General features: G+C 36.8%; 6 protein-coding genes across 6 annotated transcripts; 3 read left to right on the top strand and 3 right to left on the bottom strand.

Annotated features, from left to right (window-relative positions):
- Positions 1–60: 60 nt before the first annotated feature.
- LOC9328913 (fruit protein pKIWI502) lies at positions 61–2139 on the top strand. The gene is made up of 5 exons (XM_002892805.2): positions 61–793; positions 1316–1415; positions 1579–1674; positions 1754–1834; positions 1916–2139. The coding sequence occupies exons 1-5, from the start codon at positions 246–248 to the stop codon at positions 1976–1978; spliced, it is 888 nt and encodes a 295-aa protein (XP_002892851.1). The 5' UTR covers positions 61–245; the 3' UTR covers positions 1979–2139.
- Positions 2140–2467: 328 nt separating this feature from the next.
- On the top strand, positions 2468–6647 carry LOC9326152 (ALG-2 interacting protein X). Its single transcript, XM_021011353.1, has 8 exons — positions 2468–3261; positions 3678–4628; positions 4797–4886; positions 4995–5063; positions 5154–5294; positions 5467–5515; positions 5696–5799; positions 5964–6647. Exons 1-8 carry the CDS (start codon positions 2596–2598, stop codon positions 6429–6431), a joined length of 2538 nt encoding a protein of 845 aa, XP_020867012.1. The 5' UTR covers positions 2468–2595; the 3' UTR covers positions 6432–6647.
- LOC9326151 (probable S-adenosylmethionine-dependent methyltransferase At5g38100) lies at positions 6592–8244 on the bottom strand. Its single transcript, XM_021011357.1, is given in 5 exon segments — positions 6592–6961; positions 6964–7021; positions 7095–7459; positions 7531–7822; positions 7888–8244. Coding segments are annotated over 5 exon segments (1053 nt in total). The 5' UTR covers positions 7939–8244; the 3' UTR covers positions 6592–6674.
- Positions 8245–8343: 99 nt separating this feature from the next.
- LOC9326150 (cytochrome b-c1 complex subunit 6) lies at positions 8344–9683 on the bottom strand. The gene is made up of 5 exons (XM_002890042.2): positions 9587–9683; positions 9412–9440; positions 8916–9000; positions 8715–8804; positions 8344–8619 (listed from the first exon to the last, which is right to left on the bottom strand). Coding segments are annotated over exons 2-5 (210 nt in total). The 5' UTR covers positions 9414–9440; positions 9587–9683; the 3' UTR covers positions 8344–8586.
- Positions 9684–10268: 585 nt separating this feature from the next.
- Positions 10269–13574, bottom strand: LOC9328912 (CDP-diacylglycerol--serine O-phosphatidyltransferase 1). The gene is made up of 13 exons (XM_021011356.1): positions 13255–13574; positions 12745–12928; positions 12593–12658; positions 12435–12494; positions 12234–12324; positions 12061–12115; positions 11894–11973; positions 11692–11808; positions 11504–11588; positions 11325–11416; positions 10987–11240; positions 10814–10902; positions 10269–10713 (listed from the first exon to the last, which is right to left on the bottom strand). Exons 2-13 carry the CDS (start codon positions 12900–12902, stop codon positions 10586–10588), a joined length of 1275 nt encoding a protein of 424 aa, XP_020867015.1. The 5' UTR covers positions 12903–12928; positions 13255–13574; the 3' UTR covers positions 10269–10585.
- A 7008-nt stretch (positions 13575–20582) lies between these two features.
- LOC9326149 (E3 ubiquitin-protein ligase RHA2A) lies at positions 20583–21587 on the top strand. The gene has a single exon (XM_021015121.1). It carries the CDS (start codon positions 20647–20649, stop codon positions 21106–21108), a length of 462 nt encoding a protein of 153 aa, XP_020870780.1. The 5' UTR covers positions 20583–20646; the 3' UTR covers positions 21109–21587.
- The last annotated feature ends 2413 nt before the right edge of the window (positions 21588–24000 follow it).

Here is a 24000-nt window from a genome sequence, read left to right as displayed (position 1 = left end):
ATTTGGTGTTTTTCTTTGAAAGAGGAGTTAGCAAAATAAAATGAAAGGGAATGCAACAAGAAGTGGTCGGAAAGTAGATAAAATCATATCTTGGTTGTCCACGTGTCAAAGCCATAGTAACGGGAGCAAATTAGGTGCATACCAAAAAAAAAAAAAACACATCGTGCCACCGAACCAATCGGGCCGCCCTTTTCTACCGCCGGCTAAATTTGACGGTCACATATAGAGTTCCAAAACTCTCAACCATGTCCACTCTTCCTTTCGCGCCTTCTGTCACCCATGCGCACTTTAGCCACTCCCTCTCCCCCATGTTTATCCTGCGCCGGCTCCCTCTCACCCGCCATCTCCGCTTATCCCGGAATAACCGCGTCGCTTCCGTCGTATCCGCCGCCGCCGTTCGCCAGGACGCCTCCCTCTGGACCCCAGCTCCTCTCTCTCTAATCGAATCGGCCGCAGAATCGCTTTTCCACATCTCAATCGACATTTCAAACGCTCCGGATCTCGTAGCCTCTTACACGAGACCCGGTCAGTATCTTCAGCTCCGTGTTCCTGATGTTGAGAAGCCTTCTTTTATGGCAATCGCTTCTCCTCCTTCATTGGCGGCTTCTCGTGGTGCTTTCGAATTCTTGGTCAAGAGCATCGCTGGATCTACTGCGGAGATTCTCTGCGGGTTAAAGAAAGGGGAGACCGTTGAGCTTAGCCCTGTGATGGGTAATGGTTTCAATATCGATCTGATTGATCCTCCTGAGAAATATCCAACGGTTTTGATTTTCGCCACTGGATCTGGAATTAGGTGGGAGACTTTTTCCATTTCCTCTCCTACCTTCTATAGCTGATATTCAATGATCCAAGTGTGATCTAGTTTAAAGGTTTCAGTGCATAGCATTAGCTAGATACAAATTCAAGTGTCTTGAATCTGGTTTAGTTATTGATACTGAGGCCAATCCTCTATGATGCTTAGTTCATTTGCTTTTATCCTGCTAGCTTTGAAGTTTGAGATCCCCTGATGTTGATACACTAAATCTGTTTTTTGAATTCGACCTATCCAGAGGTGCCATGGACTTTTTGTGTGGCTTTTTTCTGCTGTTTGTGTTGATCTAATACTGAAATAAAGAGTTCCATGTAAGAAAGGTCAATGCTCTGTTGGTCTCTAATGGAGAATTTGGTTATGTGTGTTTCATCAGCTCATGGCTTTTTAGGTGTTTTTGTTTGTTGTTCTAGGTCTGGTCGAATCAACAATGTTTAGTGATGATGACAGAGATTAAGTAACTGTCTTAAATTAGGAATGTAATCGCTCATGTTCTTATCTCTGCAGCCCCATCCGCTCACTGATCGAGTCAGGATTTGGTGCTGATAGAAGATCTGACGTAAGACTTTATTACGGAGCTAGGAACCTGAAACGGATGGCTTACCAGGTTTGGTTCTTTCTCTCACTTGTTTTGCAATTCATGTTGTCCCAAGATACAAATGTGTGGTTGAATTGTGAGAATCTTTTGATGATAAGCACATAGCCTATCTCTCGCTCTGGATCTGATCAATAGAAGGATTACCTTAAAAAAACGCACTCGATTTTTGTAGGATAAGTTTAAAGAGTGGGAATCATCAGGTGTCAAAGTTGTGCCTGTATTATCACAGCCAGATGATGGTTGGAAAGGGGAAACTGGATATGTGCAGGTGAGATTGAGAAACACCAATCTAAATGCTTAAATCAAGTGGATCCATCAAACTAATGTATACATCATGTGTTGTGTAGGCTGCTTTTGCAAGGGCTAAACAACTTGCTGCTCCCAAGGCCACGGGAGCGGTGCTTTGCGGACAGAAACAAATGGCTGAGGTATGCACTGTTTTGTTTCTGAGAACGTACAAGCTTTACAAGATGTGTATCTTTATTATTGTTCGATTTGCATTGTTGCAGGAGATAACTTCAATTCTTGTAGCTGATGGAGTCTCAAATGACAAGCTGCTCAAAAACTTTTGACAGATATATTCTTGTATTATCGTATAATTTTACTGTTTCATCATATCATTATTCTTTTGATACGATAGTCCTCTTCAAGGCCTCTCTAATTCATAAACACAGATTTTTGTAATCCCTTCAAGATTAATACTACTGTGTTGATTGTCACAACAACTTTCATTTTGATTAGTGATCATATTAATGTTACTGCAATGTGCAATACCCCACACGACCACACCCAGCATATAAGACCATGCTCTATATTGCATATTCTCCTACTTTCATTAGAAACTTTCTACATATACACCAAGAAGACGTGTACCAAAAATATTGAGAAATTACAAATGTTTTCTAATTAGGAAAAGTTCCACAAGATAAATCACTGCTTAAAAAATATCTAATTAAGAAACTTCCAGTTTCCACCATCGTCGTCTCATTTAATTCACGCGGAAAAAACTTATGCCATTGATCGACTCGCATTTAATCACAAAATTAGACTGCACGCCGTTTACATACAAGATTACAGGACTTGGTGTCGTTTCCTGGATTTCTTCACGATCATCTTCCCTTAGTCAATAAGGATCAAGGAAACCAAGAATCGAAGAAAATTAGAAAAATCGGAAGAGCGATCAACCGCCATGGCTTCTTCTTCGCTCTCTAATCTGATGCTCGCCATTCATGAGAAGAAGACGAACTCCGTTGATCTCTACCGTCCTCTCCGCAACTACGTTACTTTCACCTACTCTGAGCGCGAGGCTCAGCTTATAGACGACGATCTCGAGACCCTGAAGCAGCTCCGATCCGATTTAGAACGCGTTCCCGATCCCTCTCCGGCCGCTCGGCGAGACCTTCTCATCTCCTATTACAAAGTTCTTTGTCTTGTGGAGACGCGATTTCCAATTTCCCCTGACAAGGATCATGTCAACGCCGTCTCTTTCTTATGGTACGATGCTTTCAAGCAAAGGCACAAAGCTACTCAGCAGAACATTCATCTTGAGAAAGCCGCTGTTCTATTCAATCTTGGTGCTACCTACAGCCAGATTGGACTCGGTCATGATCGAACCACCGTGGATGGGCGTCGTCAGGCTTCACATGCGTTCATCGCTGCAGCAGGGGCGTTCTCTTACTTGAAGGAGAACGAGTCCACTAAGGCGACGATCGGGCAGAGCGCCACCGTGGATGTGTCGGTGGAGTGCGTGGGAATGTTGGAACGGTTGATGCTAGCGCAGGCTCAGGAATGTGTCTTTGAAAATACCATTGCTAAAGGAAGCACCCCTGGTGTTTGTTCTAAAATTGCTAGGCAGGTTAGTGTCACATCATGCTTGCATCTCTTTTGGTAATAGTCCTTGAAGATTGTGCACATTGGTGGACTCAAGATCTTAGAATTAGATTTAATAGATTCTTCAGTCCATGGTTGATTATGAGCAGATATCTAAAACCTTGCTTAGTTTTTGGTAGAGCATCTGTTTTACTGAACTGTGAGGAAGTGACAGGGTCGATTGAATTTGTGCATATTTATGGACTCAAGATCTTAGAATTGATAGATGACAAAAAAACAAAAAAAGATCTTAGAATTGATAGATTATTCAGACCCCACCAGAGTTATTATGTGCATATATGCTAAAAACGTACTTAGTTTATGGTGGAGCATCTGTATTACCGCACTGTGAGGAAGTAACGGAGTCGATTGAATTTGCATCTTTTGTTTGCTTGCAATCAGGTTGGCATATATTATGAGGAAGCTTTAGCTGCGCTAATCACTTCGCCATTGAAGGATCATTTCGACAAAGGCTGGATTTCTCATGTGCAGCTGAAAGCAGCACTCTTCTATAGTGAAGCTTGCTTTAGGTATGGAAAAGAGTTGCACGAGAAAGAAGAAATTGCAGAAGAAATCGCACGGCTGAGGAGCGGAGCCAGCCGTTTGGCAGAAGCAAAGAAGTCTTCAAGGGGAGCTCCTGCTCAGCTTATAGAAGCGATGAACACACTAGAGTCGAGCATTAATGCCAATTTGGATAGGGCTGTCAAGGAAAACGACAGAGTGTACCTCATGAGAGTTCCTTCTCCTTCTTCTTTGTCTCCACTTCCCACCTTCTCAATGGTTAAGCCAATGAACATGACTGAGATATTGGATGCAAGCAAGGAAAAGATGTTTGCAATCCTTGTTCCAGACAGCAGTGCAAAGGCTCTCTCTAGATACACTGAGATGGTCGATGATGTAATTAGAACTCAGGCAGAGAGATTACAGCAAGCTAGTGAACTAACTCGAGTTAGGCTCAAAGAGATGGATCTTCCAGATTCTATTCTTGCTGTGGATGGTAATTCAGCTCTTCCTGTTGATCTTAAAGAAGATGTAGAAGCTGTTCAGATCAGTGGTGGTCCAGCTGGCTTGGAAGCTGAACTGCAGCAACTTAGAGATTTGAAGAGGGTTAATCAGGAACTGTTGGTGCACACTGAAGAGCTTTTGCAGAAAGAAGCAACTGAAGACTCTCAGTTCAGAAGTCAATTTGGGACTCGGTGGACTAGGCCTCAATCTAGCACACTGACAAAGAACTTGCAGGATAGGCTAAATCGGTTTGCAGCCAATTTGAAACAAGCTGGAGAAAGTGATGTGAAGATTGAGCGATCAGTGAGAGATAATTCCGCCCTCATGTGTATTCTTGATCGACGGCCAGTAAGTACTTCCTATATTTTGTATACGCTAGTATATTTCATTTCGGTTATCCTAGTACCTGAAATAATTGGGTACAGGTTATTCAAATCACACGCTTGAGTCAGCTATAACAAACCCAAATCTGTATACTAATTCATAGACGTTGTGGTTTTCGGTTTTTATCATCAGATAGAGTCTGCTGTCCCAACTCTAGCTAGGCCAATAATGTCTCTGGACGCAACAGAGGATGCTATTGTGGGAACTCTGAAGCAGAGTCTGGTATTTTTCTCTCTCTTTTGGAATCTGCAACTATATACTTTTAGGAAGGATTTGGAAAGTGCTTTCACGAATCATAATTCTCACATTTTTGCTTCCCTTTTTGCACAGAGGCAACTGGAAAATCTTGGTGCTCAGCGGGCTGGTCTTGAAGACATGCTCAAAGAGATGAAAAGAAAAGTGAATTTTCTATTGATCATTGTCGTTCTTGATTATTGTATGATATTGGAGTCAAAAACTCATAGGCTTTTACTTGATACTTGGTTTTAGGATGACATACTGCCAAAGCTGATGACAATTACAGGCTCCTATGAAGATATGTTCAGGAAAGAGATATCCAAGTATGATCACATTTGTGAAGATATTTCCCAAAACATTGAAGTTCAAGAACAATTATTGATGCAAATTCAGGTCTACCTCTTTTGCCATCCTTTTAGTGGTATTTTATATTTCATTATGGTTTTTATCCTTTTCTGATAACCCAAAGGCATATGGTGATTGTAATCAATATTCAAGCAAATTGACTGTGCTAGCTTCTAGTCGAAACAACTACTATCTAATTGGTTTCTTTCCTTGGTTATAGGCTCAAAATGAAGAGTTTTCAACTCTTTTCAATCTTGAAGATTATAAAGGTGAGCAAGCAGCTTCTGTCTTGCATGATGGATCAAAAACTTTCTGTTTAGCTTTCTACATGTTGGTTGGAGATGAAAGAACTGACACATTCGGCTTTTAAGTAGTGGGATTTCTTATGCTCCTATATATCAGTTCTTTTACTCCCACTCATTCGTTTTCTGTGTTTCTCCATTGTTCAGCATCCAAGGAGAAGTGCTACAAGCAGATTCAAGCTGCTATAATGAAGTATCGAGAGATCAAGGAGAACATCAATGAGGGCCTGAAATTCTATGTCACTCTCCAAGTGAGTTTCTTTTCTCTATATAGTAGCAAGCTCTTCACTGTCTAAGCTTGTCTACATTATGCCACTTGTCTGGGTGGCTCTTCTATTCTGATTTTACACTCCATTGAGGATACGAAATAACTTTCCTGCAATCTCTGAGACATTGTCTTTGTTGGTCTCAATAGGATGCAATTACGAATGTGAAGCAGCAGTGCAGTGATTTTGTGATGACAAGGAGTATCCAGTGCCGAGAAATGATTGAAGATGTGCAACGACAGATGTCTGGTCTGAGTTTTCAGGATCATAGAAGCTCCGGCCCATACCCATCTGTGCATCAACCAGCTGCTTCAAGTCCGCCTCCTCCACCAGAAACTCAGAATCCATCTCATCCTCACCCACATGCGCCATACTATAGACCGCCTGAGCAAATGTCAAGGCCTGGCTACACTATCCCACCCTACGGTCCACCTCCCCCGTACCATACTCCTCATGGCCAGCCACAACCATACCCTCCTCAGGCCCAGCAACAGCCTCATCCATCATGGCAACAAGGCTCGTACTATGATCCGCAGGGACAACAGCCTCGGCCTCCTTATCCCGGCCAGAGCCCGTACCCACCTCCTCACCAAGGTGGCGGATACTACAGGCAATGAGTTACCTTTGGAGCAATAAATTGTGGCGTTATATTCATATTGTTGTGTTTACTGTGAGTACTTGATGGGTGTGTATCTCTTTGACATGTTTCTTGAATGAAATTAGAATCTTGTTTAATAGTGACTCAAATTCTTTATTCAAAGTAGAGGCGGTGTGATGGATGAAAGTTGTGTAAAGCACATTATTCATATATAGATAAAAGGTACATCATTCCTTATGGATTGCATAATGGAGAATATATATTAGATGTCATGACAGCGACTGAGGAGGGCAAAGATCATGATGGATTTGTGGGTACGAGGCTGGAGGATGACAGAGGAATGAGCAAGTTTAAGGGCGTAGCGATCAAACAGATCGTCGAGGATTTTGTGGCCAAAGTGGGTGCGAACGAGACCTTCCAGCACCGCTCTCAGGTACAAAACCCTCGACTGGAGGTCAGGCATAGTGTCTTGTGCGTCCATGCTCCCCAGTGTCTCCATTTTATCAATTTTCAACTCTCCGTTGCTTCTGATGATGTCTTCCAGTTCCTTGGAGTTGGGTAATATATGGGAAGGTTGAAACTGTCCACCTCCTCCTCCTTTATTATTCCCTGCACAGTCAAGTATTTTAGGTCATTTTAACCTGTCATGCCTTCTAATTTCTTACGGAAAACCACCACGTACCTCTCTGGCCATGTCCATGAGACATGAAGCCAACAGATCAAACTCGGATCCCGTTGAAGCCTCCTGAAAATCGAGAAAACCATCTGGTACACCGGGCACAATCAGTGCCATTAACCCGTTTTCTGCAAGCTCTTGTGACGTAGCATGCAAAAACAGCTTGATATCCTTCTTGTACTGATAAGAGTAGGCTTGTGCAACCTCTGCTGATGCTCCCGTGTAGTGAATCCTGCCTCTGTTGTAAGCAGGAGAGCTTATGTCAGTTAGCTCGGGTGGCAAGTCAGAGAGCCAACAGAGGGCGCAAGAGGAGTAGGCCATGTTGAGATGTGCCTTGGGAAACAAGTTTCCATAAAAGGAACCGGGGACACCTGCAAGCAATGAACCACTTATAAGTGGAGGACTCACTTGTGCCGATATAAACAAATCGAAAATAGGGAACCTGCAACGAAGTAGGGGCGTTGTGGAGGGAGCAAAGCAAAGAGTGCATTGAAATCAGTGTGGGGGACGTCGTTGAAGAAGACTTGAAACTGAGGAGTTGTAGTATTAGGCAGAGAAGAGGTGAACTTGTGGTAGAGGGCTTGGATGATGATGTCTACAGCAAGAATGGTGTTGGGGCCGGAGGAGCATCCAAAGTCTGCGATTGTAAAAGACGAGAAGGAATGGTTGGTGATGTCGAGCCGCGTGTTGATCTCGTTCCTGAGGAGTGCTTCAGCAGCCTCAATGGCTCCCCTCTACAGGCGCATGTTAGTAGGCTTAGAATAAAAGGAAATGGAAGAGTGATGTATATAATAAAAACCTGATAGGAAGAGTTGCGAGCATAGCTAGAAGCACCGTCTCCACCGTTCATGGCTATGTAAATGCATGGTACTGTATGAAATGGTATTACACTTTCTAACCCTTATATAGACAGCGAAATGGGAGAATCTACATTATTGCTGTAGAATGTGAAGGATAAGATTCAGTCTAATGCAGCCGCCGCATGCCATACGTCCCACACTCCTCCAAACTGTCCTTTACAAGGCACATATCATATCTTGATTATGAGTCACATGTGACATTACCAACGACAATTCTCTCTTGTATAACCTTGCCATCATCATAAATATATCCTCCAAAGCCCAGTAAGTTTCAAAGTGAGACCTGATGGTGCGCTCTAACCAATCCTAATGGTCTCATTGTACCAGGACTGAAAATCTCTATTTGTTGGAACTCCAAGCCTAATGATTTGTTCAAGGCATTGTCTACGACAATAAGACCAAAGAGAGGCACATATCTTCTTATTAGGTATGCAATTACTCAAGTAGCAAAGTAACAACGTCTGTAGCAAAAAAAATATAATAAGCGCAAACTTGCGATGGAAACAAAACCGAGAAGCAGAGCCATTTGGCATATTCTGGTTTGCAGTAAAAAAGTTCAACATCCACTGCATTTTATACATCAATTTAAACCACATGTAGCAAACTCAAGACAATGGAGTCTCCAGCTTGACCTCTTTTCATTTTAGTTTTGCAAACAGCTTTGGCGCAACCTGAAGATCCAACATCCAACTTTCATCTCAGTATCAAATTGTAGAAGATATGAATATGATGAACAGCAAAAAAAAAGCACAATTCAACTACTTACACATTTGTCAATGCAATGCCAGTAGTCGAAATACTGGCCAGTGCAATGCTTGTGGCCAGAATCATCACCTTGGATTCTCTTGACACACGCCTGAGAAACCACAAACAAGACTTGTATTAATCAACAACGATCTCCACAAACACGGGACTGTGTCAAACCAATTCGTAAATAGTCACAACATCAATTGCAAGCCAGTTTCACCTGATATTCGAGTAGTGGCTTCACACATTTTGGTTTGCAAGATTCCTCAAGGTACTTCTTTGGATCAACAACTTCATCATCTGCCCTGAAAACATTCAAAAAAACCATATACATCGAGGATGAGACATCAATGGCTAGATAACTAATCCCGTGTGAATGATGCAAATAATATCATGTTTGTCACTCTTTCTTAAAAAGATGAAGCTCTGATTATATGATGCCAAAACATAAGCCAGAAAAATGGATAGAATCGGATCTAATCAGCAAGCTAACATATGGACGAAGATATAGAGATAGTATGCAGGTAAAATAAATCAAGAGATCCTCATGGACGGACCAATCACTAGTACACACTACATAAGAGCATAATCTAAAAATGATTCCAGTCTAGAAATTCAGACACGAAAACTATAGCGTGTGTGAGGATGTTAGAGATCCATCTACACAATATAATGTGGAGATTGGTAAGAAAAAATATATAAGGCAACGAGCTTACATGTTGAAAGTCAATTAGGAAGCTCAAGACTGCAAAATAGAAATGAAAATTAATGTCAGACAACAACAGATTCGATTGGTTCGTGGGACGATGATATTCTCAGATCTAAAAATGGTGAAATCGAAAGTGGTAGAAAAAAGATCCCATGAATTAAAAAGATGATTTTGGGCGTTACCTGAGATTGAGAGAGGAGATCGAGACTCGAAGAAGCAAAGGAAGAACCCTACACAGATGTTGTTTTGAGTCAGTCTTCAGATTTCTCTAGATTCAACATTTTCATTACGTTTTCGTCGGGCAACAAATATGCAATTTGGGCCTTAGCTTCTTGGAGCCCAAAAAAGCCCATTTAAGACTCGAGATTCCCCTTAATGGCATCATCATATTCTTGTCAGAATATTCCTAAGCTTCTGACAACAACATTTTTGGCTTTTTTAAGAAAGTTGGAATAAAGATATGATGTTGGAAGAGTGATGTTAGATTAGATAGATAGTCAATATTGTCGTCTAAGATACCAAATTACGAATTTGCAAACCTATGAATGAAAAGATAAAAACACATGTGAGATGTTGTTGGGCGGCACGGCAGGTCACACAATCTATATATGGATAATATCATTTGATTCTTGCTTCTTTTTTTTTCATTTCCTTCAACAAAATATGTTTGATTGAATGATGATAATACAAAATAATAATAGGCCAGAAAGACAAAACTGAACCAATAATTAAAAACGGAAAAATTAAGTGACAAGAATCGAGTTAATTGCAAGAATTTATTCAAGGAATGGGACAATAATGTTGTTAATGCCATGTAAAAGAGTTGGCAACAGAAACAATCATATCAAAAAGCAGAAGAAACAATGGCTCAGTAACTTCATTTTTTCTTTAACTTTTGAAACTTGAAGGTAGTGAATGGTAACAAAAATTGACATTAATATGTTTACCATTCAAACCAACATGTTTTGTCAGATTGAGGAGGCAGAACAAAGATGAAAGCAAATTTTTTATGCATGAAAGAATTGGTGGAAGCTCTGTAAAATGTTGAATATCACACACTACCCCTAAAGAAAATTGCATTTACATTGTTCCTTCTTCTCCCTATTTACAAAAAACCCACAATGGCATTTCACTGTCTCACCTCTCTTTCTCTCTCGTCTTCCGTAGCAATAATCATGAGCTTAGCGTCGCTTTTGCGCGAGGATCTTCTGGATCTTCCATGTCCAACACAGCAAGAAGGCCACAAGTCCAAGTCCCACACTTCCCCATAGTGTCACTACCCATAATGGCATTTCTGTTGGGTACAATCCTGTTTGTATCATAACCATACAACCAAAGTTTACACTCTCCACACTATGTAACTGTAACAATAAACAAATAAAGTAGAGCATGTGTAAGGAACCACCTACCACTTCCAAACTTGATGCAGATGAGAAGTTCTACTATGCATATCCCCAGTGACAGCCAACAGAATGCTCCCACCTTTTTCACCGGTTTCCTGTGAACAACCAAAACTGCAAGTTATATACAAAACTCTTTCTCAACTAACAACAACCAACATCGTAGTGGGCTATAGCTTTACCTGTCTTGAAGATATGAATTGTATTCCCGTGTTGTTGGTATCGCTATGAGCCACCACAAGATCAGCCTATAGAGAATCACTGGATTTCTAGGAGGGATCCACAGGCTAAATTTGAGAAAGAATGTGTTTAGCTCCACTGTCAAGAAGACGATGCAGAGAGTGAGTACTTGAATAAAACGCCAAGGTCCCTGCAGCGGATGCCACTCGTCTTTGTCCCAGTGAGCTGGTGTGAACTGCCCCAGTGTCCTTTTCACCTGAAAAAAAAAAAATACAAATTCTCATCACATGTACAACGGCTAGGACCATGTGTATGCACTCTCAAGGTTGAACAAACCTACTTTGCCAATAATGTTAGGCTGGCGGCTAATGCCAACCCACTCATATGTTTTTCCATCAAAGTATCGAACTGTATTCATTCCTGCCCAGATCCCTACCAACATTAAAACAAGAAAACTGTTATCCATCACATTTTTAGAAGCACTACATATAAAATGGCAAGGTGGCTTAGAAATCATACCAAACCAGTTGCATATCAAGATATCAAGAACAATACTGTCCCACCAGCACTCGTTGAAATTTGGTAACATATGCCGAAAAGTAAGCTGGAGAACATAAATATAATTTTTAGATGACACAGGGGAAGCAATGTTCCTGTATTTATCAAATTGAAACCTGAAATATAAGAAAACAGAGACAAAGACCAACCTCCAATAACTCAAAACCAATTGAAAGAACCCAAAGAAGCGGCTGATTCCGAATCAGAATTGCTTTACCCCACCATCCAAAGATGTGAGCCAAGAAAAACTCGTCAAATACTGTGTCCTGAGAAATTTTAACAAAAGCATAAGCCTTTAGATGATATGAAGGTTGTTTAAGGTAAAGGGGAGTTGTTGAGAAGATACCCTACATAAAGATTCTTAAACCTGTTTGTTGGGTGATCAGGCACATATATACGGCAATCAGCACCGTATGATTTCTCAGGAAGTTCTGCAATATGAGCAAACTCAATAAGAATGGTCAATCATTGATGTAGTAACTCCTCAACTAAATAGCATTCCACTCTGAAATTGTTACCGATTCCAAGGTCAGGGTGGAGAAACTTCATGAACTGCCGGGCATCATCACGTCTCTGGGAGAAGGAATTTGGTAACTAAATTAGAGTTTGCTCACTCAAAACAAGAATTCATAAGAGCAACACCCACAGGCATAGGCAAGTAAGAAGGATCTAGGGAGGAGTAAAAGTGAACCTGGAAGAGCAAAAAAGTGAGTGCAACTAAGTAAATGACAGCCATTCCATGAACTAAGCGCCAGATTGCAGGATGGGGCCTGATTAGAACCCTGCATAAAGCAAATTACTTGATTAAAGACACAGCACAAGTATCACCAACCACACTCTCCATTATAAAAGAGGAAGCTAATTAATTAAACAGCTGAGATGGTAAACAAACGTTGAAGGGGCCTGGAGCAATGAGTAAGCAAGAAAGACAGCGATCATAGCCCACACTCCCCTAGAAAAGGAACATAAACATAGTAGACTAGTGTCAATTGATGGAATCAAATGAAAAAGAAAAAAAAAACATGATGTGGGCAGAAGTAAAAAGAGAACCTTTTGACAGATGTGACAAGATCATCAGATGTGGTGCTCTCAGGATCAAGAGCTCCACTAGCCCAACTAAGTCAAATTCAAAACCAATTTGAGGATTAGGAGAAATGGGCAGAGAGGTAAAAGGGAAGAAGCAGGAAGATATGATGACTCACATGAGAAAACACGCGCCAATAAGGAGAAGAGAGATAGTGCGAGGCTTATAAGCCCATGCAGTCCATGGATCAAGATCACTCTCAACATCACCACCACCATTCATTCTCCCCAAATGTTGTTCCTTTCTTCTTTCTTTCCTGTACCCATTGGGTTCCATGGCCAAACCCAGCTTCTGAAGTATTGCTGATATATATAAAAAAAAAAAAAAAAAAAAAAAAGAGAGACAAATTTTAGCTGGGAGATGAGACTAAAAGGGGCTTCAGAAGCATCCTCGAGAGAAATTTTATGAATGAAAAAAAGGAGAAAAGAGAGATGAGAAACGGCAGACAATGGAGTGTATACAGAGAGAAAGGTACAAGGTACAAGCAGAGAGAGAGAGACAGAGAAAGGTTCTGTCTTTGCAGAGGTAAAAAGCAGACGCAATATGAGAAGAAGATTTAACTTAAAAATAAGCCCAAAGTAGATGAAATGGTTAGCAATAAAAAGAAAAGAGAGGAGATTTGGGATACCTGAAGAACCCTAGAGATTGATTTGGAATGGGAGAGAATCAGAGGAAGAAGTAGAAAGCTCGATGATGTTGATGATGAGGAGGAATAAAAAGAAGAGGCACGGTCAAAGTAGAGAGAGAGAGAGAGAGGAATAGATACGGCTTCTTCTGCTGCTTCTGCTTCACGATCTGAAAACGACTCTGCTTTCTTCCCCTCACGATTCCCTTTCTTTTTGTTTTTTCCAGAACTACCCTTTTTTCTTCTTCTGCTCTTCCTTTTTATAGACTTATGAAATGGTGACATCAAAAAATGCAAAAATATGGTGACATCAAACTTTGATCCCACTATCTTCTATCCATATTTTTGTCATAATTCACTAAATTTTTTTTTTTTGTTATGGTGTGCTGTTTGGTATAAATGTGATTCGGTACATAATTCAAATTGATGCGTATTCCTTTGTTATGATGTCTTGTGAATTTTATTTGTAACGCATATCAATCATTCAAATAATAATCAACTGTAATTCACAATTTTTTTCTTTCTAAAAATTAAAAATGTTTGTTTGGATTAATTTTACTGACCAATACAATTTAATTTGTAAAATTCTTTTTGATAAACGGTTAAGTGTATATGTAATGGTATTGCCTAATTTAACATAAACAAAAATACCGTTCAAATATTTCATTCCATATCGGATTTCAATTGTCAATTAATTCATGTTTCACCAGATTCGTCTTTAAATAAATTATCTGAATAAAACGGTAATAGTATAATTTAAGAAGGCTAACATTTATGGTGTTGGAATGGATACAATAACTCATTTGATTGTTGTTTAATTGCAGCCAAATAAAGCACATCGATTGCGAAATTTATTAATATTCTTATTTAAGTAATTGATTTGACAGATATTCCCAAAAGTAGAAAGGAGATGCAGAGAATAACAATCCTAATTAGTATATCAAACTATTTATTTTGTTTATTTTATTGAATGACAAACAAAAAAAAGTCATAGTATGAAATAAAGAGAGAACTAATAACAAGTGAAGTGGTGGTGATATAGACACTTCTCTGTGCTTGAAATCATCACAATAACTCTACTAGCATGCTTATATTATAAATGTACAAATCCCTGTTCTAAAAATCCCCGCCTAGCCCCGATTACTCCCCGCTTAATCACTAGGCCCACCCTATCCGCCTCGATTAATGACTAATCCCCTAAAAAATCAGTAACCCGATTATTCTCCGCCTAATCCGATTACTTTCCGCCTAATCTTATATACCCTGATTATTTTTTAGATTGCAAGTATAAAAAAACTTTTTATTTTTGTTATTCAATCATTTGAATGGAGAGTTTGTGATGTTTTACAATAACTTGTGTTCAAATTTTAATAAAAATCATAAATTTGTAATAAAAATCATAAATTTTTACAATATTGGATTAATATATTTTAAAAATATTAAAATAACCCTAAAACTAATCCCCGATTAATCCCCGATTTTAATCCGATTTTCCGATTAATCGCTAGGCCCATGCCGAGCGCCCGACTAGCGCCTAGCGATTTTTCAAACAAGGGTACAAATGTAGAGAATGGACCCTAACTATAAGCATATACGGTCATCTAGCTCTTGATTAAATTCACATAACTAGGAATAGGATAAAATAAAATAAACACCAATGAATGAAATTATAAAAGTTGAAATTTGAATAGAAACAAAGATAAAACAGCTCATTCCTATAAGAAGACCATGCAGATGGAGACACCACTTGTCACTTGTCACAACATTACCCCTCTTCCTCTGTTTTTCAATTTAACTTTTTCATTAGGAATAATAACTAAATAAACAGAAGAAAAGCGTGTGAGATAAATAGAGAGATACTAATAAATCATTAGGGTCAAAGTTAATGATGAGATAGAGAGAGTGATTAAGAATTTCGATTCGATGATATTCGAAATCATTGAAGTAGTAATGATTGGCAGAATAAAAAGCATTACAGCTAAAACTATTCTAGTATATTATCACTACATGGAGTATATCGTATCGATTGACACCAATAATAATAGTGTGATAATGCTTTCGTAAGAACCGTCAACATATACTCATGACGAATTGTAACCAATAAGCCTATCAATTAACTGTTTCACCACAAGCAAACTTGGGAGAATGAATCTGTGTTAAAAATTGGGATAACTAAGTGTTGATGTAAATGGTAAATGGTAAGTTAGGAGGAGGAGAGAGAGATAGAGAGGTGTGGTCTACATCTAGAAATAATATGAGGAGGACAACCTCAAAATAGTCAGTCTCAAGTATAAGTGTTGGCATATGAAGACAAGTAAGAAAGAGTGGTCCATTCTTGTTTCTGATCCGTCCGGACGACTTTAATTATGGTTTCTACGACTGATCCACCACATGCTCCTAATTGCTAATACAACCAACCCCTAGAGTTTGGACACATTTGTTGTTTCTTTAAGATAATCAAAGATACTTATGTTTTCTTTAGTCAAAGCTCAAAAATATCAGAATTGATATCAAATGTTTTATTCTCTCTCAAAGAAAGAGTCAAACCTGTATTTATTTTTTTAACTTTCAAATCCAAGGAATATAAAAGATATAACGATCCTAGCTCACATAATCTTGCAATGCCACCAACACCAAGAACATCATATCTTCTAACGTGCTTGCTGCTTTCAGGTCAGAAGATATATATATGTGTCCTTTGAAACTTCAAAATGCTACATTAACCACCAACTAATTGCTCTTGTTAGATGCACGCAAAGCATCCAACTGTCATATGACCCTTTTTCATTTTCAATCAATTTGGTTATAAGTACCATTTTTCGAAAACGTAATATGGAAATTAACACCTTTCAAGAAAATACTAAATATAACTAATTGTTTTTTTTGGTAGAATATAACGATTTACCTATATTTTACTGAAAATCATAATGTTTGAAACAAGAAAATGTAGAACTATAATCATGTATACCATCACTGCTGTGATAGATAAGTATAGCTTTTGCATATTGGTGAAATAGACGTATATCGGTGAACTTCCAGGCACAAGGATGGACATCTATACCAAATTACATGTGTCTAAATTCAATCAATTTAAGTAACATCGCAACAACTCTTGCATGTGTATCTATCACCTTTGCGATTTTTAGAAAAACCAAACAAATTTATTACATAATCGCAAAATTTTTGCTATTTCTGAACCCTAAACCCGTGTTTTGAGTTATAGGAATAGGATTAAAAGCCTAACAAAATGTAATAAATTGCAAAAAAAAAAAAAAAAAAAAATCAATCCTTTCATGTGTTGTTCCAAACACATTAAATTAACGATACTTTTAACCCTCATTGTATAATTTCTGGTGGTGTTATTTTTTTATATTTATCACTCTGTACCTAAAACAAGAGGATTATACACTCTGTTTCTCGAACAAGAAAAATTGTACTTAAATTTGTTTTTGGTGTAAAAAGAAACAGAGTGATGATCGTTGATAACAAACTGGGCCTGAAGTACTGCAATCAAAAATGATCAAGCCCATATGGTAGATTTATTAGGCCGAAGAAAAATCCAAGAGAGATTGGTCTGATTGCTTCAACTATGACAGCGACTTGTCTTTCTTTTGCATCATTATTTTAAACTTGTGTTGTGTGGTTTCCCTTTGGCCACATGATGCTTAAAATGAATGGTCTCTCCATTACCTGCCTCTTCTTCCAACGAGAGATGTTCTTTGCTTTTACTTTGTTTTGTCACCACACAATGCTCATCATCTAATTGGAGTTGGTAATCACCAATTAATTAAACTCTTGCTAATTATGATATAGAGGACAACACATCCTTTTCGTCAATCACTTTTACGCCTTCCCTTTTTTGGACTTTATTTCTTCTATATAAATTCCATGGCAATATCATATTATATGAGTGGTAATGGTTTTGGTCGTTGCTTAATTAATGTGCTAATCAACTTTCTTAATCCCAACTTGTGTTCTTTTTTTATCAGTCGGTGGATTCTCAGATCTTTTGGACGGCTACATCGAGACTTCTTTTCTCCCACTTTCTCTATTTAAATATATAAACCCAAACTTATAATTATATTTTGCAAAATTAATACGTTGACAGGCAGCGCCGTTTAACATTTTTCTAAAACATGATTAATGTTACTTATCCTTCACTCTTTTGTTTATGTTCCCCTCACTATGATCATGTTTATCCTTTGATTTTTCATTAATTACATTAACTAATGTTCGATTCAAACTAGATGGCACTTTCCACTTATTTTGTGGGAACTAGTATATTTTATTTAATACTTTTAGATAAAACTTTTTTATTTGTGAGTTCATACCATTTTTAGTTGTAACTATTTTACCAGTAAAAAAAAATATATATATTCATTTTGAAGATATACAAATTCACAAATTTCCAAAAAGATTATGATGTATAAAAGGAAAAATTGTAGCTTCTGTTTTCACCGGTTTACAAATATTCTAAAATCGTAAATTTTATTTGTTTTATTCCCGAAAATTATGATGTTGTTTGGTCCGCTGTTTAATTAGTGGCTTGCTATCTTTGTTTTTTTAAAATATGGAAAATATTTTATTTTTTTATAAGGTAGAAACCGTAGAAATGACATGATTATTGGGGGTCCGAAACATATAAAATATGAAAGGTGGTGAGACAACAAGTTAGCGAGGATCGTGCAAAATCTTCATCAGATCAACAAATTGGTATCAATAAATAATGTTCATCTTAAAATATTATAAGTTTGGTCCCCTTCGTCTAATATTAGATCAAACATCCACACCGCCCACTACTAATCTATAACACCATTTTAATATTTCACTTTATAGTTTTTGTAATTGCAAAATGCATTTATGGAAAAGGAAAAAGATCGCTTATTGTCGTTTCAAAATTAAAAAAAAAAAATAAAGAAGAATTTCTAGGGTAACATGTCATCACATAATCGATTGGAGTGTTAAGTTTATTTTTCAAAATGTTACCTTACAAGATTAGTAAATTGTTCACATTTTTTTTGATAAAGAATCTAATTTACATTTGTTCCATTATGATATATTTGCAAATATCATTAGTATATTTGCAAATGCCTTAACACATTGGGCTATGGTCACACCACCATAAGGCTAAGTACTGCACTCAACCTATCGGTGTCTATGGATTTTTCATTCTTTCTATTGTTATTCAATTAAAATCTCTTAAACGTTTTTTTGGAATCCTTAAAAACATACATGTTTTAAGCGTATTGTGGACACATGCATTTTTAAAAAAAAATTTTTTATGAAAATAGACACATTTCGTCATCCTTAAAATAATAATTAAAAAAACTCCTAAAAATATAACCTATAAATCAAAATGAAAAAGTTATGACAAAAATTATTAATTACTTGAATTTTAAAAAGTTCTGTTTTCATATTTTTACAAATTAACATAATATTATAAATTAAATATCTCAAATATTTTTCCACATAATTATTTTTAGTTTCATGTTTATTTTTGCGTTTTACATAAAAACCACAAAATAAAATTAATTATAATTAAAGTGTAAACAAAAGAAAGAAACACTGAAAACTAACGGGGAAGTGTGGTCATAGACGGAAAAATGGAGGGGCCTGAATATGAAAGAGAGAAAGAAGTGACGTTGGTTAAAAAAAAAAAAAAAAGAAGAAGTGACGTTTGTTTGTAATATAAAATTAGATCCGTAATATACCAGATCACGTGTATAAAAGATTTGGTATTTATTACTAACTTCACTTGATCTAATTACACAATCGTCAGACTGGTAATAAAATTGACAAAAATAGGAGTTCAAAACTTCAAAGAATAAAAAAAAAATCTGTATTTATTTCTGGTGTAATAATGATTTGTTCTTAAAATTCCATTATATATCTACTGTCTACATATTAAAAATCATTAAGTTTTATAGAAAAGTATTTTAAATAATTAATTTCCTTTGGTAATAAACCAAAATAAAAGGGAATATTGCAAAATCTACCACATTTTAACAACTGGTATTCAAAATCTACCACAATCTCAAAAAACTTTCAAAATCTACCATATTTCAATAGCACATGTGGAATGCTGGACCAAAATACCCCTGATTGGGACAGAGTCTGTGTCAAGGACATAGTCTGTGTCAGAGACAGAGACAGTTTTGTCTGGCGCTTCCAAAGAAGGAGCAGGTCTACAATAAATGCTGCACGGTTATTTAAATAATATGTTATATCAGGGACAAATTCAGATCTAATGAGTAATATAATTAGATCATGGACAAATTCAGATCGAATGAGTGATATAATTAGATCGAAGACAAGTTCAGATCGAATGGGTAATAGAATTAGATCGGGGACAAGTTCATATCGAATGAGTAATAGAATTAGATCGGGGACAAGTTCATATCGAATTCAGATGGAATGGGTAATAGAATTAGATCGGAGACAAGTTCAGATCGAATGAGTAAGAGAATCAGATCGAATATGTTATATCGGGGACAAGTTCAGATCGAATGAGTAAGAGAATTAGATCGCAGACAAATTCAGATCGAATGGGTAATAGATATCGATCGAGGACAAGTTCAGACCGAATGGGTAATAGAATTAGATCGGGAACAAGTTCAGATCGAATGAGTAATAGAATTAGATCGGGGACAAGTTCAGATCAAATGAGTAATAGAATTAGATCGGGGACAAGTTCATATCGAATGAGTAATAGAATGAGTAATAGTACTCGGGGACAACTGGATCTTTTTGTTATTTTGCAATTGAAGGAAAAAAAATTCAATAATTAGGGTAGGTGAAGACAATAATGCTCAACTAATCTGTGGACCAAAATAGATGGTGAAAAATCTAAATAAAATTCGAAACCCTTAAATGAGAACAATTGGTGGACAAGATGTGGAATTCATGATAATAGAGCAAGATGATGAAATCGGGGACAAGATCTAGACGCAACAGAGAATTTCCAATCGGGGACAAGATCTGGAGACAAAAACGAAAGTTAATTGTTTAGTCTCAGAAGATATAATGTTTATTGGTTAAAGTGCACATGTTTCGAGGGAGAGAGAGATAAATAGAGAAGCTAATGTTATAGGGAAGATAAATAGGGAGGAAAAATAATTAGGGAGGAAAGATAAAAAGGAAGATAAAAAGGGAGGGCAAAATGGTAACTCTACATCAAAATGTGGTATGAGTTGAAAGAAAGGAAGGAATGTGGTAGATTTTGAAAGAAATTGGGAATAAGTGGTAGATTTTGTAGTTTTTCCAAAATAAAAAGTCTAATTGACCGCATAGTGATATGAAATAATAAAAAGGAACAATAATGTGTAAAGGTTTAAAGCAAAGACAGCTATATATATATATTGAAGAACAGAGAGAGAGAAGAAGAAGAAGAAGAAGATGGGGCTACAAGGTCAGCTAAGTGACGTCTCTTCCGATTCAATCCCTCTTATGCTCCTCTCTCTCCTCGCCGTCTTCATCAACCATCTCCGATCTTTCCTCCTCCGTCTCACCGCTAAATCAAATCATAATCTCCCCGTCGACGATGTCTCTGTAGCATCGGGACTAGCCAACATAATAGTGCTCGCCGATCAGCTGAGCTTGAATCGGTTATTCTCGTACCGGTGCGGTGACGGAGGCGGGTCCGATTGTGTGGTGTGTTTGTCGAAGCTTAAGGAAGGTGAAGAGGTGAGGAAGCTGGAATGTCGACACGTGTTCCACAAGAAGTGTTTAGAAGGATGGCTTCATCAACTCAATTTCACTTGTCCTCTTTGTAGATCTGCTTTGGTCTCCGATGATTGCGTCTCTAAAACGCAGCGCCGCGTTGGAAGGGATTTGATCTCGTGTTTCTCTCTCCACTGAGTTTGATCCGACGGCATCCGAGAGATCTACGGTGGCTGGCTGGTTCGGTTTGACCACGCGCGCCCCTTCTTTTCTCGGTTTTTTTTTTTGAGGTCTCTCTCTTCTCTTCTCTTCTGTGAGAGGAGAGGACCTTTTTGTTTGTTTTTTCACTTTTCGATTTCGTTTTGTAAATTTTGAAATATACAAATTTTCACCGTTTGTATCTTTTGTTTTTCCTTACTTTTGAGTATATATATGGAGAACATCTAAATTCCAGAAATAATCTGTGCAAACTCAATCCATCAACACTGTGAATTTTGGAAATGTTTTGTTCCTGTTTGTTTTTTTTTTTTGTAAAGAAGGAAATGGTGGATTTGTAGATGTATCTGGCTTTGATATTGGGAGAAGGGGAATTGATTTACTACAACACCTCTCAGTATTGTAACAAGATGTGTGTAATTAAGGATGGACATTGCACATAATTGTCAACACTTTTTCTATACATCAGATTCATGTTTTATACAATACCTTCTTTATATCATATGATATTCAGTTCACAAACCAGTGAGGACAATGATCATTATAGTGAGATTTTTTGAACAGTTGAGTGATTTATTAGTTGAAGATTCATGGATTCATCCCTAAAAAAATTGAATCCCATCAACTTCTTTGACAAATTCCAAGGAGTGGAAAAGGTTTATATTCCAGTCTCAAGTTTGCAATGATTCATTCATTCATCTATTATTTCCGTTTGTATAAGAAGTTTGGAAGTTCAAGTGTTGAGACTTGAGAGACTTGAGACTTGAGACTTGAGAAGATTGAGGATTGAGTCTCTCTTTTTAGAGAATTGTGTGGGCTTATTAATTTGTAAGGAAACGATAACAAACAAACAAGATGGGCTTAGTAACATTACGTTTTCAAAGGGGAATAGGCCCATTAAGGTGGTAACATTATAGATGAGGCTTTACCTGGGCTCCAATTGATGAGCCTTAGCTAAATATTAGCAAAAAAATTAAAGAAAAATCTTGTTAAAGACTAAGATCCAAAATTAAAGTGGCTTAGCTAAGATCTAAATTTAACATTAAGATCCATTTTTAAGAACCATTTTTAAATTTATTACTAGGATATGACCCGCGATATACCGCGGGTTAATTATTTGATTTTTTTATTTTTATAAATTGATGAATTTATTGTGTATAATATTTTTTGTTGTATACCGCGGGTAACATGCGTTGTATCTAAAATAAAAAATTTTAAGTTGTATTTGTTTTGTTTAGTGTTTAAGATTGTATAATTGTATTTTGATTTGTTATTTATAGGATTTCATCTGTGGTATATTGTCTCGTATTAATATTGACCCAAACCCGTCCAACCATATAATCTAAAATGAAATTAAACATCATTTTGTTATTTTTTTAATAACACTTTTATTTAAATGTCATATAATTCGAGTTAATTTGAAAGTTGCTTTCAAATAGTTTCCATGTATATTTTTAAATTAGTGTGTGTTTTTGGACCAACCCATAAAAATAATTTATAATTGTATCTTAAAATACTAATTAGGATTTCACCCGTGATATACTGTCCCATTTTAGATAATTGTAAAAATTAAAGAAAGATCCGAATGACTCAATTTCGGGTCTGAATAAAATAACGACATGATTAAATGCTCAATTTGTTCTTAAAAATGTTAATATAGATTACACACATATTTTTATTCATCGATTGAGTAATATATGTCCGTTTTAAAAAATTTGAATTGTAACATATGCAGAAAAAAAAAACTAAAATTTACTAACTATTTATATATTTTATAATAATTTAAAATAATATAAATATAAGATCAAATAAAAGTGAAATAAGAATCATATATTTATGTTTAAATTAGGTAGAGAGGTTTTAGGAAATTAGTGCAAATTTGTTATATTAGCATTAAATCATCATATTTGATTTCTTTATCTATAAAAATCGTGGAGAATATACCATAAATAAAGCGTTTAAATATAGTAATTAGTTGAGAAAGTATATATATTTTAGATTTTATTAATTATTTTCGTTTTTTAATTTTGCCAAAATTTAAGGAAATATCCGATTGAAGATTTCCGGGTCAAAATTAAATAAATTTGACCCGATTTGTTTTATATATTGTACTAGTTGATTTTCTTAACTAATCCTATTCTTACCTACTCAAAACGTCGTATAAGAGTTCTTTAGTTGGGTTAAATGAGAAACGAATACACAATTAAATACAAGCACTTTAACTCCTCAAGATTCAACTCATAATCCATCTGATACTGTTGCTAGTAAACTCTCATTTATTTGAAATGTAACTTTTTCTTATAAAGTTGATAGATAGCATCACCACAAGGACACTCTTCATTTCATAACATAACATGAAGATAATCGTAGACTAGCACACACAAAACACTAAGTAAGAGATATAAGAATGATTTTTTTCGGGTAAGGAAAAAAAATCGGACCAGTAACCTTCGATTCCCCAGCAGCAAGCAATGCAATAATCTCGCTCTCCCCAGACTTACATTTCTATGAAAGAGCGTAAACTATTGCAAAGCCCATCTTTTTCTCTAAACCATCCATAAAATGTGGTCATCATTGTTTCATATATGAAACACCTTTCCTCCCTTTTCCCCGTTCCTCGTCTTCTTCTGTTGACACCATAGCTGACCTCTAAAAGTAAAGACTTGGTTATATAAAAGCAGCAAGTTAAAGAAGAAGAAGAAGAAGATTGATATAGTAGGCAATGTGCAAAAGTATGGAATGATGAGTGGGTCTTATATAAAGGGTCAAGGAGGTTATGTCTCTCCACATTTTTATATATATAAAAAAGTAAATATGATTGTGTATTAGCAAATGATATACAAGTGATTGACACACAATTTGGGGTGGGGTTTG

The sequence above is a fragment of the Arabidopsis lyrata genome (assembly GCF_000004255.2).
Source record: "Arabidopsis lyrata subsp. lyrata unplaced genomic scaffold ARALYscaffold_1, whole genome shotgun sequence".
Classification (NCBI taxonomy): Eukaryota; Viridiplantae; Streptophyta; class Magnoliopsida; order Brassicales; family Brassicaceae; genus Arabidopsis; species Arabidopsis lyrata.
The sequence above is the reverse complement of the archived record's forward strand: the minus strand, read 5'-3'. Positions and strand labels throughout refer to the sequence as shown.

What these genes read in the sequence shown, in the direction of transcription:
- LOC9326150 (XM_002890042.2), bottom strand. An exon ending in AGCCACTACTCGAATATCAG is followed by an intron (nt 8,805 to 8,915) that starts GTGAAACTGGCT and finishes GTGGTTTCTCAG; the next exon opens with GCGTGTGTCAAGAGAATCCA. An exon ending in GGCATTGCATTGACAAATGT is followed by an intron (nt 8,620 to 8,714) that starts GTAAGTAGTTGA and finishes TTGGATCTTCAG; the next exon opens with GTTGCGCCAAAGCTGTTTGC.
- LOC9326149 (XM_021015121.1), top strand. Translation starts at nt 20,647, where the DNA reads ATGGGGCTACAAGGTCAGCTAAGTGACGTCTCTTCCGATTCAATCCCT.
- LOC9326152 (XM_021011353.1), top strand. Translation starts at nt 2,596, where the DNA reads ATGGCTTCTTCTTCGCTCTCTAATCTGATGCTCGCCATTCATGAGAAG. An exon ending in GTTCTAAAATTGCTAGGCAG is followed by an intron (nt 3,262 to 3,677) that starts GTTAGTGTCACA and finishes GCTTGCAATCAG; the next exon opens with GTTGGCATATATTATGAGGA. An exon ending in CAATCTTGAAGATTATAAAG is followed by an intron (nt 5,516 to 5,695) that starts GTGAGCAAGCAG and finishes TCCATTGTTCAG; the next exon opens with CATCCAAGGAGAAGTGCTAC.
- LOC9328913 (XM_002892805.2), top strand. Translation starts at nt 246, where the DNA reads ATGTCCACTCTTCCTTTCGCGCCTTCTGTCACCCATGCGCACTTTAGC. An exon ending in GCCACTGGATCTGGAATTAG is followed by an intron (nt 794 to 1,315) that starts GTGGGAGACTTT and finishes TTATCTCTGCAG; the next exon opens with CCCCATCCGCTCACTGATCG. An exon ending in GGGAAACTGGATATGTGCAG is followed by an intron (nt 1,675 to 1,753) that starts GTGAGATTGAGA and finishes TGTGTTGTGTAG; the next exon opens with GCTGCTTTTGCAAGGGCTAA.
- LOC9328912 (XM_021011356.1), bottom strand. Translation starts at nt 12,902, where the DNA reads ATGGAACCCAATGGGTACAGGAAAGAAAGAAGAAAGGAACAACATTTG. An exon ending in AGCCTAACATTATTGGCAAA is followed by an intron (nt 11,241 to 11,324) that starts GTAGGTTTGTTC and finishes TTTTTTTTTCAG; the next exon opens with GTGAAAAGGACACTGGGGCA. An exon ending in CTGCATCAAGTTTGGAAGTG is followed by an intron (nt 10,714 to 10,813) that starts GTAGGTGGTTCC and finishes TGATACAAACAG; the next exon opens with GATTGTACCCAACAGAAATG.